This window comes from Capricornis sumatraensis, chromosome 15, assembly GCF_032405125.1.
Source record: "Capricornis sumatraensis isolate serow.1 chromosome 15, serow.2, whole genome shotgun sequence".
Lineage (NCBI taxonomy): Eukaryota > Metazoa > Chordata > Mammalia > Artiodactyla > Bovidae > Capricornis > Capricornis sumatraensis.
In genome coordinates, this window is record NC_091083.1 from 28,372,501 (window position 1) to 28,390,502 (window position 18,002).

The following is an 18,002-nucleotide window of genomic DNA, read 5'->3' on the forward strand; positions in this document are numbered from 1 at the left end:
ATAGAGAGAGGGAGACTTGGCTGCCTCGGGATCTGTGTGTGTGTGTGTGTGTGTGTGTGTGTGTGTGTGTGTGTGTATGTATATATGTGAATATATATATAGAGAGAGACTTGGCTGCCTCGGGATCTGTGTGTGTGTGTGTGTGTGTGTGTATAGAGAGAGAGACTTGGCTGCCTCGGGATCTCTGTGTGTGTGTGTGTGTGTGTGTGTGTGTGTGTGTGTGTGTGTGTATATATGTGTATATATATAGAGAGGGAGACTTGGCTGCCTCGGGATCTGTGTGTGTGTGTGTGTGTGTGTGTGTGTATGTATATATGTGTATATATATAGAGAGAGAGACTGGCTGCCTCGGGATCTGTGTGTGTGTGTGTGTGTGTGTGTGTGTGTGTGTATGTATATATGTGTATATATATAGAGAGAGAGACTTGGCTGCCTCGGGATCTTTGTGTGTGTGTGTGTGTGTGTGTGTATGTGTATATATATATAGAGAGAGACTTGGCTGCCTCGGGATCTGTGTGTGTGTGTGTGTGTGTGTGTGTGTGTATAGAGAGAGAGATACTTGGCTGCCTCGGGATCTTTGTGTGTGTGTGTGTGTGTGTATAGAGAGAGAGACTTGCTGCCTCGGGATCTGTGTGTGTGTGTGTGTGTGTGTGTGTGTGTGTGTGTATGTGTATATATATAGAGAGAGAGACTTGGCTGCCTCGGGATCTTTGTGTGTGTGTGTATATATATATATGTATATATAGAGAAAGAGAGAGAAAGAGAGATACTTGGTGCCTTGGGACCTTTGATTGGAGGTATGCAGCCTCTCTCTAGTCGTGGTGTGTAGTCTAGCTGGGGCATGGGGGCTTCGTTTCTAGATCTTGGTTCCCAGAACAGGATCAAGCCCAGGTCCCCTGCCCTGGAAGGCGGACTCTTAGCCGCTGGCCCACCAGGGAATTCCCTACAATATTTACCTTTTACACATGGCTTGCTCCACAATTATGACTCTGTAAGTGATAGTCACTCAGTCGTGTCCGACTCTGTGACCTCATGGACTATACAGTTCATGGAATTCTCCAGGCCAGAATACTCGAGTGGATAGCCTTTCCCTTTTCCAGGGGAGCTTCCCAACCCAGGGGTCGAACCCAGGTCTCCCACATTGCAGGCGGATTCTTTACCAGCTGAGCCACAAAGGAAGCCCCATGACTCTGTAAAGTACAATCTAAATTAGAATTTCTCTTAAAATTGCTATAGCAGTTTTTCAGTCCCTCATTAAGACTCTCCAGAGGGTCTCCCATAGCTGCCTAGTGTAGAGGATAGATCAGTTAAAAGACTTAATGGAGTCTTGCCTTGGCTTTAAATATCACGTCTGAAACACATAAGAAAATATCTGATTGATGTCATCCGCCTCAGATACCTCAGCAAAGATTTGGTCTTTACCTAAATCAGAGTAAAATCTGAGAGTAAAGTTATTCCAGAAAAAAGGAGCATCCAGACTTTCCATGGAGAATAATTTTTCTGCTGTAATTCTCTTCTTTGCAAGACAATGCTTGCCATCTTGCTTTGTCCCCTACTTGAAAAGCTATTCCCTAGGAAGAGGCGTGGCAACGTGAGTCTTCTCAGGATGTGAAACGTTTCAGACATCACGGGGCATACTAGCGTTTTTCAAGGAACACATGTGGCCTGGTCCTCAAATTGCTACTGTGTCTGAAACAAAATGTCAGCTGGTGTCAGATCTGAATTGTTAAGGTCTAGATAACAGGGTCATTTTATGGAACCACTATGCGGGTTAGAACACAGGGCGAGACCCGTGGTTTACTGTTGTACCTCCCAGTCCTGGCATGGTGCCAGGCACAAAATAGGGGCTGGTCTCTTGAATGAATGAAGCCATTTCTGCAGGTCCTTGCAGACTACATTTCAGTGCATTACACTTCTTTTTATTTCCACTTTTTTTTTTCTTATAACTGATTTTTTTTTTAAGCTTTTGGCCATACTTTGCAGCATGTGGGATATTATTCCCCAACCAGGGATAGAACCCATGCCTCCTGCAGTGCAAGCATGGAGACTTAACTACTGTACTGCCAGGGAAGTCCCTGCACTTCTCTTTTTAAATCAGAGGACTCTGAAATTCAGTCTCTTAAGGATATGCCACGATATTAACTGCCCTGGAATCTTTCGCTTATTTTAAATACCAATGTCTTCCCCATTTCAGATACCAATTTACATTCTGCCAGCTCCACTGAAAGTTTAATATGTTCCCCTCCTGTGGCCCATCTCTTCTGTCTTGAAAAATTACCCAATTAACTGAGTAGGAACCCTAATTGGCCAGTCTCTTTAGATCTGTGGTAGTTACTTTTTAAGATGATCAAATCAAAGCGTTCTAATTGAGAAAATGTAAGAAATATAGAAAATCTTGATGAAGAGGACATCACCCATGAACTTAACCACCCAAAGACAACCTCTCTGGACATTCATCAAATAGGTAGACTTAACCATGAACCTGGGGAAACCAAGGTTCAGGCCCCTATAAATCAATAATTTACTTTCATAGTGAATTTTCTGTTTCTAACTTTGTAGTCTTATTCTTAAGGAGTCAAAAATGTCATAAGCTTCAGGCCCCACAAAACTTGGGTCCATCCCTGCCATTAGGTGATTAATTGGTTTTTTAAAAATCTGGTTCCTTTCTGTTTCATAATACAACTTTTTTCCATTGCCATTTTCATTTAGAATTCCTTTTAATAACAGTGTAGTGTTACAGTGAGTGGATGTGTAGTAGATGAATTGATTTATTAAGTGAATCCTGAATCCTCTAATGTTGGAATCCACTCCCCCGCCGCCACCCCACCGTTATTCTTATAAACGATGCTTTATTGAGCATCCTGGGAAATACATCTTTGTGCATAATGTGTAGAAGTGGCTCAAACCATATGTATATTTGGGGGGCTCTTGATGCATACTGACAAATAGCTCTTTGGGGAAGTAGCATCAACTTACTTTTCCAGCAGTGGTATGTGAGAAAACCCGCTTTCTCATCTCCTGTCAGCGACATTTATTGTATTGTGAAAACCTTTGCTGGGACTTCCCTGATGGCCCAGGGGTTGAATATCCACCTTGCGATGCAGGGGACACAGGTTTGAAACCTGGTCGGAGAACTAAGATCCCACATGCCTCAGGGCAACTAAGCCTGTGTGCTACAACTGCTGAGCCCAACCGCAGCAGCTGGAGAGGCTGCCTGCAGCGAAGAGAGATCCCACTTGATGCAGCTAAGACCCAAAGTAGCCAAACTAAAGTTTTTGCCAATTTCATGAGGCTGTCTTTACTTTAATAATCATATTTTTTCTTATTAAACTGAAAACTGTTGGTTTTCCATCAGAAAGTACTCTTAACAGCTCTTTTTATTTCTAAGGCATTAGCCATTAGCCATTGTTACAGTGCGCATATTGATTTGCCTAGTCTTACATTGAATTTGGAGAAACTGAGGAATTTAGGTCATTTGGAATTGTCACCATCATCTGGCTATAAAAAATGTCATTTAGGGGACATTGTAGGAGGCATTCCAGATGGCAGGCACACATCAGAGTAAGTTGGCCACATTACAGGGAGAATTCAATTCATTTCAACTAAAAGATGTCTGAGCAGCTAGTATACACCTAATATTTTACTATATATTACCCTCTGATGAATACAGCTAATTGTAATGCAGAATTAAAAGCCATGCTTGCAATTTCAGTAAGACGTATTTGAGAAAAATTCTTAAATAGTTAATGGAAAAGTGCTGGAGGAGTGTTTGCGAAAGTGACTCAGAGGTAGAGTGTGTGCCAAGCAAAGAAGTGGCAAGAAAGTCCTCCAAGCGGATGGCCCAGTGTGGAGAGTGGGCGTGCTTGATAAAGTCACGGAGCAGCAGGCTGTCCAACACAACTGTGATGCCCTAGGAATGGGGCATGATCTGGGGTTAATGGGTGAGAAGAGGAGGTTGAGATCTCTTTTAGTTGGTTTGGGGTGCTGTGACAAGTTACCCAAGACAGAGTATCTTAAACAACAATGTATTTTCCACTGTTGCAGAGACTTGGAAGTTCAAGGTCAGTGTCTGGGGAGGACCCACTTCCTGGTTTGCAGATTGCTATAATCTCACTGTATCCCCACAAACCAGAGAGCAGAGAGAGAAAAGAAGCTCTCCCATGTCTCTTCTTCTAAGCGTGCTATTCCCATGACGGAGTGTGGGGCGTGGCACCCTCAGGACCTAATCACCTCCCAGGGGCGCCACCTCCACATACCATCACAGTAAGAATTAAGGTTTTAACATGCGTTTTAGAGGAACACAAATATCCAGTTCATAGTGAGGTCACACAGTGCAAACCCTTACATCCTATTTGAAGATAAAGAACATTTCAGAAGCTATCCCAAACTCTGGAATGGATTCTGAGATTCAGAAGATTATAGCAGTGTGTGACACCACATGACCTGCCAAGTGCATTTTGGTTTTTACAACATGTCACCAAAAGCTGTTGGTGACAAATGGAGTTTCCCTTTGTAGAGCCGTTGAGATGGAAGAACCCTTGAGGCTTCTCAGAAGGTCCACAGTTACTGTGGGGTTCCTTTCAGCACTCCTGCTTTTAGGGCTCTGGGCCTTCCTCCACTCCCCCTAGCACGTGGATTATTTCTAACCACGTGTCATCATTTACTTTGGTTGATTTCAAAATAGGAATCTTTTTTCTAAGCTGCCCCCATCATGCTTCCACATCTTCCAGCAGATGGTCAGGCTAAAAGTGTGAGGACAGCTAAGATGGTCCTAAGAGGACAGTTGGAGGAGATGGATGTAGCTTAATGCAAAATTTCAGAGGCTGTGTGCTTCCAGGGAGAGATCGTGGCTTCTGTATAAGTTAGCTAAGCCATTTTACTACCTGTAACTTGAGGCGAGCTACCTGGACCTTCCGAACTTCCTTTTCCCTTTCTGTGAAATGGGGGCATCACACCAATCTCAGAGATGCTGATTCCGTGAAATTACACGGGTACTGTTTCTGACAGAGCAGACATCCTATAAATAAATGTATTTCCCCGGTCCTCTTTCCTCCTTCATAAAAAGGGAACTTCTCTTCCAAAGTCCTTCAGACTTCCTCTAAATCTGGAGCAGCCAGCCCTCACTCAGAGCGAGGGCAGAATGCCAGGGTGTGCTGAATCCCACCACTATGCCAACAAAACGCCACCATAGATTAAGAGAGTTCCTTCTGAGTTTAAGCGTTTCTAAATACCTTTCCTGAGCTGAGAAGGCAGGCTGAACCAAGTGTAAAAAGACTGCTCTCCTCTGTTCATAAAGGCATCTTTTCCATCTCCTCTGGATTTTCATGATCTGTAACTGGACTTGTGTACCCAGCTGGCAGCCGCGCTAGCCAGACCCTGAGGTAACCATAGTTCAGGCCCAATTTTTTTTTTCTCTTTTCCCTCAGAGCAGCCTGCAAATTCTATTTCAAGCACACACACGTACAGAATGCAGATGTGGGAATGAAAACCAGGCTCTTCTGAGGGGAATAAGGCTGTGATATCTGACTGTCGGGAGGCCACAAGTGGTCCTTGAACAGGAGCCCCGCCCAAGCATGGTTGAGGCCCAGACCTCAAACGTGGTTCTGGCCTTCGGATATGACATTAGCAATCACATGGAGAGTCACCGCATCTCCTGTTTGGGGCAGAGACGTTGCACAATCTATGGTCAGACAGGCTTGAAAGGGTTTTTCTGTACTCTGCAAAATGTGTAGCAGTGTGAAAGTTCTGGAAAACTAACTCCTTGAAGACGGTGAAGATCAAAACAGTGATGGAGAAGAGAAAGGGAGCTGCTTATGCTTGTGTGAAAGGACTCCTCTGATCAAGGAGATGTACACTTCAGACTGTGGTTCTCATGTGTGTCCAAATCAGGAACGAGATTCCTACCTCATGCAGCCAAAGCTCTTACAGCCCGAACAGATCCCCAAATCAACATTTCCTTTTGGGTGACCAATATTAATAAACCATTCATTCATTCAACAAACACGTATTAAGAACCTACTACATCACAAGTTATATCACAAGTCTTAAGGATACTGAGGCAAACAACAACGACAAAAACCATCTTAAAAAGAATCCCTGGGACTTCCCAGGTGGTTCAGTGGTTAGGGCTCTGTGCTTCAATGCGGGGAGCCCAGGTTCAATCTCTGGTTAGGGAACTAACATCTCACATGCTGCCCAGCTTGACCAAAAAAACCCCCCAAAACCTGTTTTTAAAATGCAAAAAAAAAAAAAAAAAAAATCCCTGGTGGTCCAGTGGTTGGGACTCTGCACTTTCATTGCCGAGGATGCAGATTCAATCCCTGGTCATGGAGCTAAGATCTTGTAAGTTGTGCAGAATGGCCAATAAGTAAACAAACAAATAAAAAGGAGACCAGAGGAATTATTTAAAAAAAAAAAAAAAAAACCCTAGTCTCATGAAGCTTCTATTTTATTAAAAAAAAAAAAAAAAAGAATTTCTGGACTTCCCTGCTAGTACAGTGGAGAAGAATCCACCTGCCAATGCCAGGTACACGGGTTCCATTCCTGGTCTGGGAAGATCCCGCATGTCACGGAGCAACTAAGCTCGTGTGCCTCAGTTACTGAAGCTCGTGTGCTTAGAGTCCATGCTTCACAACTAGAGAAGCCACTGTAATGAGAAGCCTGCCTACCTCAACTAGAGAGCAGCCCCCACTCGCCTCAGCCAGAGAAACCTCAGGCACAGCAATGAAGACCCAGCACAGCCGAAAATTAACAACAAAAAAATCCCCAGCCCCATGAAGCTTCCATTTTGACAATAAACACTAGTAATTGTGAATATATGGATTAAATAGTGAGAAACTCTCAGGAACAGAAATGAAGCAGGAGTTGCAGGTATGGAATATGAGGCAGAAAGGGTGCTGAAATTTTGGAGAAGGTGGTGAGGGAAGGCATGGCTGGGAAGCTGACTTGAATGAAAGACCTGATTGATGGTTTGGATAAATATAGACCTAGATAGAAAATATTTCTCCCGGATTTTTGAGACCATTTCCCCATTGTCTTTGGTTTCTGGGCTGCTGTTGAGAAAGCGAATGCCCTTCTGACTCCTGTTTCTTCCTTTGTGACTTTGCTTCCCGCCCCCTGGGAACTTGTAGGAACCTCTGTTTTTCCCCTGCCATCTGGAATGTCTCAGTGCCAAGCCTGATTGCCTTTAGCATTTCACGAACCTTTTTTTTTTTGGCCATGCCTTGCAGCATTCAGGATCTTAGTTCCTTGATCAGGAATTGAACCCATGCCCCTCTTTATCAGAAGCTCCGAGTCTTAACCACAGGACCACCGGGGAAGTCCCTCCCTCATGAACCTGTTCAGTCTCCAACCTCATGTCTTCAGTTTGGAGAGACAAAAAAAATTCTTATAATATCTTTGAAAAACTGCTCTGTATTTTTGACCTCCTTACCCAAGTCCCCATTATTAGGAATTGAGCGGCTCTGAGGTAATTCTGTCTTTTTCTTTCATTGGTTCTCACCCTTTTCCCATCCCTTAGTCTTTTTTTGGTGCTCTTTTTGAGATTTCGTCAACTTTTTCTTCTCCACTGAATTTGTCATTTCTGTTCTCATGGTTCCCAGCGCTCACTCTTGCTCTCCAAAGGTTCCCCCTTTCTCAGACTGTCTCGTCGCTTCTGCGTTTCTGTTTGCTGTTTGCTTCTAACATGAAAGAGGCTTTATGAAATGTCTGGTAATCCCTGCTGGTCTGTTCATGCATAAGCAAAGCATGGTTGTACTCCCTGGAAGCTCTTGTATGTGGCCTGGGCTGCTTCGTGATGGGATGACCAGACAGAATCAGAATCTTACCCTCAAAACTCTGTTGGTCTCCCCTCAGAGGACAGTCAGCTTTCCTCCAGGGCTTCCTCCAGTTACCTGACAGAGATCTCAGCCCTTTGCCAGAATTCTGGCAGAGGGGACCTCACACACCGTCCCTTGTCTGGTGAGCCAGAATCCAGTCCACTGGCTCCTCTTTCAGTTTCTGCTGTGGATTTGTGGAGTTGCTTGGCTGAATGGGATGGAAAGGTGATGGGGAAACTTGTTGCTGTTGTAGTATAGTCGCTAAGTTGTGTCCAACTCTTTGAAACCTCTTAGACTATAGCCCGCCAGACTCTTCTGTCCACGGAATTTCCCAGGCAAGAATACTGGAGTGGGTTGCCATTTCCTTCTCCAGGGGATCTTCCTGACTCAGGGATCAAACCCGCGTCTCCTGCATTAGCAGGAGGATTCTTTCTCGCTGAGCCACCAGGAAAGCCGCCCAGGGAAAGTATGCTAAACCATTAAAAAATTTCAGTCAGCCCTCATGCTTTCCAAGCACTCTGCATTCCAACCTTCAGGAGGATCTGGTGCCTCATTTCCTGAGCTTCTCCAAGCGCTGCAATTAAGCAGAGTTCTGTGCCTGAAGATCTAGGTGTCAGCTTTGCATGGTCTGCTATTGTTTCCTCTCTCACCCCCTTAATTCTTTGATTTATGCTTTTTTAATTCTTCATGTCATCTGAATGGAATGTCAGAAGGAGATAGAAATAAATCAGTTGCATGAGCTATTGTATTTAACCACAAGTCATAGTCTATTTTCTTTTGAGTCTCTCCTGCCAGCGACTTACTCCAGTGGTACTGGTAGAGGGCCTCAGTAGATTCTCACAGGAAGTGGGATTCAAATTCAACATCGGGATCTTCCATCCCCCGCCTCAAGTCACCTGTCTCTGAATAACAAGTGACCCTAAGCGTAGTGACGGAAAACAACCACAATTATGTATTTGCTCGTGATTCTGCCATTTGGCAGGCTTTCCAGGGAGAGTCTTGTTTCTGTTCCACATCGGCTGGCACAGCTCTCCTGAGGCCCAGGGTTCCCCCTCAAGCTGGCACTCCCACATAACTGGCCGGTGGTCCTGGCTGGAGAATGATTAGTCAGGGCTTCCAGTTTTTTCTTCATGTGGCCTCCCAGCGTGGCTCAGTTAGACTCCACAGAAGTTTGGTTCTGTGAGGATGCAGACAAGACCATGCTCAACAAGAAAACAAGCTCTCACATGCAAACATGTGTCGAGCCTCCATTTTGCATCACCCTTGCTGGCGTCTCATTGGCCAAAGCGAGTCACGTGGCCAAACCTAGCCTCCAGGAGGAGGGGACTACGCTCCACAGGGGCATGATGGCTGGGAGGCATGGTTCGCAGGAGCCACATGCCCCCTGGAACTCTGAGATGCTGTCATCCTGTGCTTGTGTTGGTGTAGCTGACTTTTTTCCATTTTCTTTCTGACACATTAGGACACCAGACTCATGTAGATGTTTTCTTTTGGTAGAAACATTCAATATGTAGTAGAACCCCAGAAAAATTGTAGCATTTCCACTTCAAGCACGTTGCTGGATGGACTATAAAGACTTGAACTGGGGACTCCCCTGGTGGTCTAGTGGTTAAGACTTCACCTTTCGATGCAGGGGGTGTGGGTTTGATCCGTGGTCCAGAAGCTAAGATCCCACATGCCTGGAGGACAAAAAACCAACACATAAAACAGAAGTAATATAGTAACAAATTCAATAAAGACTTTAAAATAGGTCCACTTCAAAACAAATCTTAAAAGAAGGACTTTATGTCACTGGCCTGTTGCTATCATGATTGTGTCCCTCGTTAAAGACTTGGGGGAAGAAATTCACCCAATGGGGTCAGATTCCTAAGTACACCTTTCAAGGGAATTAAATATTGTGTTTTGCTTTAGGCTACCAAGGGTTAGCTTCTTGTCCTTTGGTTTTTAAAATAGTTAAAAATGAGCTTCTGTAACACCTGCCTTGACTCTAAAGAATAAGGTATTTACATCATAACCAGAGAGTGTGTTTCTTGAAAATACCAAGATCACGTCTCTTGTGACGTGCTTTTTTGCAAGCGCATCTGGCACATTCCTGCCTGCGGTAGGATGGAAGTGGCTTAGCTTGTGCTGTGTGTCGTGTGAGTCTTGAGCTGCGACTGATAACTGTGTCCATCTTGTGTGCAGGGGTTCTTTATCTCCAGTATGGAGATGAAACCAAGCAGCTCAGGATGCCGAACGAAATTACAAGTGCAGACACAATCCGTGCTCTCTTCGTAAGTGCCTTTCCACAGCAGCTCACCATGAAAATGCTGGAGTCGCCCAGTGTCGCCATTTACATCAAAGATGAAAGCAGAAATGTCTATTACGAACTGAATGATGTCAGGTAAGCGGTGACGTCACATGTGTCCACCATCTTACATTGACAGTTGCTACCAAGTCCCCATCTCTCCATGTCCCAGTGAAGACAGCACGGCTGTTGTCTTAATGAGCAGGTGTACCTTATCCAGGTGTGAATCCACTATCTGGTTTTCTAGAATTCATTGACAAAGTTTGGTTTACAGAGGTGAACACAGACTTCTCCCACCCAGATCTTTGCAGATTACATCTGAAAAGAATGGAAAAACTGAGCCAGTCCGCTGTTTATCGTTAAGAGTTAGGGAAGCGGTGGCCCAGGAAGATCATATGAGGAAAGGGTTATGCCTACAGGTGGAACTTAACCAACTCCTTTTCAAGGGCTCTTGTTCTCATAGACGGAGGCTGTGGACATTTTAGGTAATGATCCCACTGGGCCATAAATTACATGAAAGAGTTAGAATAAACACAGTGGATGCAATGCTATCGTCCACAAGAAAGGAGGCCAAGAAGCATTCTCCTTTTCTTGTTTTTAAATAGTTGGCCTTTGCTAAAGGATCCCACTTTCCATGTGGGCTTTCTCCAAGGGCTCCTAGTACAACAGTGAAAAGTGAAAGTTTAGTCTGTCAGTCATGTCCAGCTCTTTGTGACCTCCATGGAGTCTGGACCACCAGGTTCCTCTGTCCATGGAATTTTCGAGGCAAGAATACTGGAATGAGTAGCCATTCTCTTCTCCAGGGGATCTTCCCAAAGCCAGAGATTGAACCTGGGTCTTTCGCATTGCAGGCAGATTCTTTACCACCTGAGCCACCAGAGAAGTCCACTCCTAATATAAGATGTTCTTTAAAAGGAGGCTAAAGGGATTCCTACTGTGGCCAGTGGCACAGAAAGGGAAGCACTTTATCAATGCCGATAATGTTATGTCATGAAAAGGGACCATCTGAGCCCTTCTTGCCAAATAAGCCTGAGAAACAGGACTGAAATCAACCCAAATGAGTTGTCGCAAGTATAGCCGTTAAACATTTTAGGGCTGAGAAAAAGATTGAGTGATTCATCCAGCCCTTTCATTTGATGGGACCAGAAACTCAGATGCTTAAGAGTTAAGACTTATTCAAGATCATGCAGCCAATTAATGTCTAAGCCCAGCCCCAAACCTGACTGTCCACATTCTTGATCAGAAATTGTTTATTTCCTCAGAATGTTCTCCTCTCAACTCATCTGGGCCCCGAGTTGGTTTCTCTGGGTCCCTTCCTTGTGGGGATAGCAGACTGTCCTGTTTCTTCATCATGGAATTAATAAGAACTACTTTTTAAAAATATGCCTCTAGTGCATAATAAATTTCTAAGAGTGATCAGAAATGACGCATTTAGGGTTGTACAAAGGTATATGAGTAATTTAGAGCTTTCAACGTTTGACACATGCCCCTAAGGTATAGGTGTTATGTCTGTTGCCCAACCTTTCTGTTTTTTAAAACATGTTTAAATATTCATGGGTATCAGGAAATTCATGTTTGTTTTTTGACATAAATTATTAATCAAGCTGCCATCACAAAAATATCCTTAATGTACAAAGCATGAACTTAACCATGAAGTAATCACGCAATATTTAGAGAGTATGTTTGCAGTGTATACTCCAATATACTGAAGTTCCAATACTTTGGCCACCTGATGGGAAGAACTGATCATTGGAAAAGACCCGGATGCTAGGAAAGATTGAAGGCGGGAGGAGAAGGGGATGACACAGGGTGGGATGGTTGGATGGCATCACTGACTCAATGGACATGAGTTTGAGTAAGCGCTGGGAGTTGATGGTGGACAGGGAAGCCTGGTGCGCTGCAGTCCATGGGGTTGCAAAGAGTTGGACACAACTGAGTGAATGAACTGAACTGATACTTGCAATAAGATAATCTCATGTAGTTTTTTTTTTAACATGGATGTGCTGCTTTAAAACCGTCTTCTTGAATTTTTGCAGTTCGAGAAATTGAGGGGAAGGGTAATAATAAGTACACATGAAACTACACAAAGCCACTTTTGATTGTGGAGTTCAAGGCTGATGAAATTATTGTAAACAGTTGGACCCCCCTGTCTTGCAGCTCATGCAAGAATTTTTATAGTACGAGTCATGATTTCCTAGACATGAGTTTCTTTCCCAAGCCTCAAAGTATGACTACTAAGACTTTCTGTGCACATTCTTTGGGGGTATTGTGATGTAGTCACAAAAAGAGAAACGGGAGGGAAGACAAAGAGGAAAAAGTCCCCCAAAACTTTCAAACTGAAATGGTCCTTCTTGATGCAAATTCAGTTGATAAAACAAAGCAGCACTTGAAAGAAGTGATTGCTTTAAATGTTAATAATTTCAGTTTGTTTCTATCTGCAAAAGTGATGTTCTCATTGATTCTTAGGCTGCAGTACTGATAACCTGATTTTTTAAAAATCTCATTGAAAATGTGTAAGGGGAACGTCATTGGTTTATAAATTTGTCCATAATTTTACTTTTCAGAGTTTTGATTTACATATGAAAATGGATCTAAAAATATTTAAGTGGATCTAAAAATAAATGTCTTTATTTGGTGATGAATATACTATTTAGGCAAGATGATAACATGTATGTCCTTTCAAAGAATTATTATTCTTTGCTTTTTTTGCATAAAATCCCTCCAGTATATTTTATTTAAATTGTAGAATAAATTTTCACTATCAGCATTAAATAGAACCTTGCCTGCCCCCTCTCCCAGCAAGGGGAAAAAAAAAAAAAATGTAGCATGTACATTTTACCTGAAGACACTGGCTTTAATATTCTAAACCCAGAGACAAATTTCATTCACTGCCAGTATTTTTGAAGTGAGGGAATATTTGTTAAACATTTGGAGCTTTCATCATGGTGTTGAGTTGTCCATATTTTCCTTGGGGAAATGCTACCGAGAGTTTAGGTTGAAACTCTGTGTTGTAAACGTTGCCATGGCAAACGCAAGCTGGGCCTTTTCTGTTGGTTCATCTTGGATGAACATGTTTCTAAATTAGTCCTAAACCAACCTCCTGTGTTTTAAATACCTTCAGAACCACATGAAGTTTTTTTTGTTGTTTTTTTTTTCTCATGGCTTAAGTAAGGTTTTCAGTTTCTTCACATCGTCACTTGGGACTTTGACCCCCCCATGCACCTGATGAGTTCCTGCAGTGAATCCCCACACCCTTTCCCTCTGCGAACTCTTCCCTTCCTAGTCACTCAATCTTTTCTAGTAACAAGGACCACACGCCTCCCCTTAAGCAGACTTCTAAGGAGTTGCTTGAAATGTGGAGCGACGGTACAAGCTGGGGCTAGTCACCGCTTCAAAGCAAACACTGACAAATATTTGATGGAAGGAAGCAAGACTAGTCCAAGGATCCTCCAGTTCATTGAAAACAAAAACACAAGCCAATCATCCCAGTGATTGTGATCGGCCCACAATACGTGCGGCTGCACCTGGAGGAAAGGAATGTGTCTTCCTGCACCAGATTCCCTGAGCTCACCATGCCAGCGCTGGCAGGCATCGCAGTGTAGACAGGGCTGAACGTGCCGTGGGGGGGCCTCTTCTGCTGATGAAAACTGAAGATGGAGGGCGAAGGACGTCGTAGATATTCATAAGCTCTTAAATAATTTCAAGGTAGGCTGTCAGCGAGATGTGGTTCTGTCCTTTGCTGCAGTCTGATTGACTCTAGAGTTTCTAAATGTTGGATTCCAAGGGAGAGACAAACCAGGGGAAGAATTTATCTACTGCTTTTTCTGGAATTCAACTTGTATGTAGAACAGTATTTTTTTTTAAGTCCATTATGGAAGGGAAAAAAATCATAAAGATGCCAGTTTTGATCTTTGTGGTACTTTTTTTCTGGACTGCAAATACCTTTTCTTTCCCTGGATATAGGTGTTCGGAGGAAAAAAGCATTTTTCGTTTGCATCCATTCATGAGATAAGCAGAAAACCAGGTGTCTGGGCAAAGTAAACAATTAAATATTTAAATATTAACCAAATCCCTTTGAACAGATTGTAAATATGGGAACTTTATTGTTTCATGAAGTGTTAGCTTTCCTTGCTCAGAATCTTGAAAGAAGGTTTATGCTACCCGATATTTATGGGTGGAGAGCTGTGGCGAAAGAGTAATACTTTCCTGAGGAATGGGGGAAAAAGGAAAGAAAAGCTGAAGTCATTTTTCTCCTTTGCCTTATTTATCTTTGCCTATTTTTATGGTAAAAGAACTTTTTGTCTGGTTGATTGCACACAACGGCTGGATTGTCTGTAGATATCTTTTACCCGATTCTTATGAGTAGATGAGAAGGAAATGGCCACAAGAAGGCTCCTTTCATCTGCCATAGTTATTGATGTTTTTGATTCCAGGAACATTCAGGACAGATCCCTTCTCAAAGTGTACAACAAGGATCCTGCCCACGCATTCAACCACACACCGAAAACTGTGAACGGAGAGATGAGGGTGAGTGTTCCTATTCTATTTTTACTTTAATTCTATGGGTCGAACCATCATCCCGCCTCTGGCATGTGGTCCTGGTGTGATCACACTGAAACACCAGGTACGCGGGGTTCTTAACTGTTCTTCTTGTCTAATGACATTGTTTGTTGGTAGAGAAGTCAGATTCCCTCATTATTTGGAGTAAGAGGGTTCAGACAGGGCTTGACACATCCTAATTCATCTCTAAGCATGGAATTTAGTTAGGTCCTCACTCCAAAGGGGTCCTGAAGATCTGTATGTGAAAGGGTTCTTGGTCTCTAATAAACTAACTTACTCGGAGGATCTCTTGCTATTTTTTTTCCTCCATTTAAAGCAAAACTGACATACAAATGACAGCAAAACCTGTGCACAACAGCATGTGGAATCTATTAATATCTTTCTATCAGCTATTCCAAGTCCCAGCATTCTAATTATTGAATAAATTCTTCACTTTCTAATTCAGGACTGTTTGCTGTTGCAACAGCAAATAGTGTTAAATATTATCAAATGTCACCTGCATGGTGTTGAGGGCAAAGTACAAAAGTCTGCATGTTTTGTGAGCTAAAATTCTCTAGATTTAGAGCATTGTAGAAGATTATTCAGAACACACAGGCATGTTTTGAAGAATAAAGCACAGGGAAGCTGAAAAGGCAGATTGTAAAATCGCACGAATGCAAGTCCATTTGAATGAGAGTGCATTTCTAACAGTAATGCTAGTGGTACCTTCCTCTGCAGTAAAACTGAGCAGCAAAAAAAGATTCGCTTTCCAGATGCACCTCCACCTCCCCACCCCATCCTCCACCCCCAAATTTAGAACATGCCTTGACATTTTCTGTCATCCTTTCTGACGATTAGCACTGGATGCTGGAGTTTAACTAGAAAAAAAAGTAAATGATTAGGATTTATTGCCAAAGAAACCCAGGCACTGCCTGTCCTAGAATTGCAGGAGGTTTCTTGAAGGACTCTGACATCCTGACAGTGAGCATTAGTTTGCGTTTAGCTGCTGTACCAAATTATTACATATTCACTAGCTTAATACGACCCAGATTTACTGTCTGACAATTCTAGAAGTCAGAAGTCCAATATAACTTCAGTGAACTAATAAAATAAAAGGATCATTGGCGTTCCTTTCCAGAAACCCCTATTTTTCCCAGCTCTTGGAGGCCACCCCCATTCCTTGGCTTGCAGCCTTCTTCCTCCGTCTTTAAACCCATGCAAGTACCGTCTTTCTGACCTGGCTTCCCTCGTCACACCTCCAACCCTCCCTCTTCCTCTGTTAAGGACACTTGTGATTACATTGGGTCCAGTTCTCCAGAATAATCTCCTTATGTTAGTGTCAGCTGATCGGGCACCTTCATCCCCTTTCCCGTGTAGTCACAGGTTCTGGAGGCTTGGATGGAGATGTCTTTGTTCTGCCGGCCACATGGGGTTTGTGAGTTGAGGACCAAGAGGTCAGGAGGTGCAATAGAAAGTGCTGGGAGAATTTCCACGTGGTTCTGGACTGCAAGCTGAGTGATGACATTGTAGGATCAGAGCCTACACACTTTTTGAGGAAGAGGCCTCTTGCGTTCTCCACGGCTGCTTTTTTTATGTCAGAAATGACATGTGATTTGAAGGGGAGGCTGAGCTGCTACTGCAGAAAAGCTTGCATTTGGAAGCTTATTTTTAGTCAGTTACACTTTCCATGTAAACCAGCTCCACGTGAAGACAGATGGAGCCATGCTCATCACGAAGTATGTGCCAAATACGATGCTTCTCTTTGCTTTTCATGACCTCATTCATCTCTTGGTAAAGCAACATTCTTAAGAGTCTTTGCTCCTTGGAGATCCTTATTTTTTGATATGTCTAGCCTTCAGTCTAGAGTTTCATGGTGTTCAGAGTTGTGTTTTTGTTTCACGGAGCCCACACAGGGGCCCTAGAATTGCCTCTGAAAATCTTGTTTATGGCTGGGGAGGACACCTGTTTTTAACTCTTAAGCAGATGTGGAACCTCCATAAGGACCAGCAGTAAAGCAGGGAGAAAATCAAATATTAACCATCTGGATAGAGCCTACTAGGATTCAGAACTTCGACTCTGGGTTTCAGTAGTGTTGCTCTGTTTTTACTTTTAGAGGAGACCCTTGTGGTCACTTTCCAAGTTGCCCACAGCCTACTTTAGACAGTGCTGTTCTCTGGGAGAGAGTCAAACTGTTCTCCCTGGAGGAGAATAAACAAATGTTCACCATCCAACCCACAGAAAAAGCATTCAAGTTTCAATGAAGACAACTAAGAAATGAGACAGAGAACGTAGTTTTAAAACCAACTCGCCAAAGAAGGGGTGGACACAGTTCAACAAGCTAGTTCTCATCCAGTGGGCTCTCAAAAAAGTTCTGTACAGAAAAATTTTCAGTTTTCTCTTTTGTGTCAAAATGGATTTTAAAAATGTATAGTCTCATGGAATAATTATCTGATCAGCAAATATAACAACATTCTTTTGTTTGTCAATGTTATAATTTGGTGAATCATAAACTGGTATTAATGAAAAGCCATTTTTAAATATTAAGACTTTAAAAAATTCTTATATTTCTGGAATAAACCACACTTGATCACACACACACACACAACAAAACCCAACTTGGTGTCATGTCTGCAGTTTGCGACTTGGCCCCTTTTCATGAATTCCAGGAGCTAAAAGACCTGGAATCCCTTCAGCCTCACCTTTTGGCTCTGGGGGCTGGAATTCTCTCTCCTTCCTGATGAAGGTGGATGCCATCAAAGGGAAGGAAGCTTTGTGGAGCCCTGCCAGGAGCACAGCTGCATAAGCCCACTGCTCATGGTAAAGATGAGAAATAGAGAACAGAATAAGGATCAACGGCTCTAGACTAAACCAAGGGGAGGAATTTGTGGATAACTGCTCACCTGAGTTGGTTAAACACAGTCCTGTACCTGAGGTTGTTGGTCCATCGCCAGTCTCCCAAGGCAACCTGAGCCGGTCGTCCCAGCTACCCGCTTGTTACCAATATGCCTGTGTGACTTGGAAAACATTGGTGGGACCAAGGTCATGGACCTCAGAGCATATGTGGAATAGATGCTTAGTGGGAAAGACATGTGCTATATTTTTCATTGAGCATCTAGCTGAGCATGTTTAAAATTGATTTATCTTTTTAATTTGAGGTATAGTTGACATACAATATTGTGTTAATTTCAGGTGTACAGCAAAGTGATTCAGTTATTCTTTCAGATTATATTCCATTGGAGGCCATCATAAGATATTAAATATAGGGCTTCCCTGGTGGCTCAGCCAGTAAAGAGCCTGCCTGCAATGTGGGAGACCTGGATTTAATCCCTGGGTCAGGAAGATCCCCTGGAGGAGGAAAT

The 18,002-nt window shown here is 43.1% G+C and overlaps 1 protein-coding gene across 8 annotated transcripts in view; it reads left to right on the top strand.

The window, feature by feature from the left end:
- KIAA1217 (KIAA1217 ortholog) overlaps window positions 1-18,002 on the top strand; it is a 444,607-nt gene that overhangs the window by 310,975 nt on the left and 115,630 nt on the right. For all 8 annotated transcript variants that reach the window (XM_068987631.1, XM_068987629.1, XM_068987632.1 and 5 more), the window contains exons 4-5: window positions 10,002-10,200; window positions 14,538-14,631. In XM_068987631.1, the coding sequence (XP_068843732.1) occupies window positions 10,002-10,200; window positions 14,538-14,631 (293 nt within the window). The remainder of the gene's footprint in view (window positions 1-10,001; window positions 10,201-14,537; window positions 14,632-18,002) is intronic.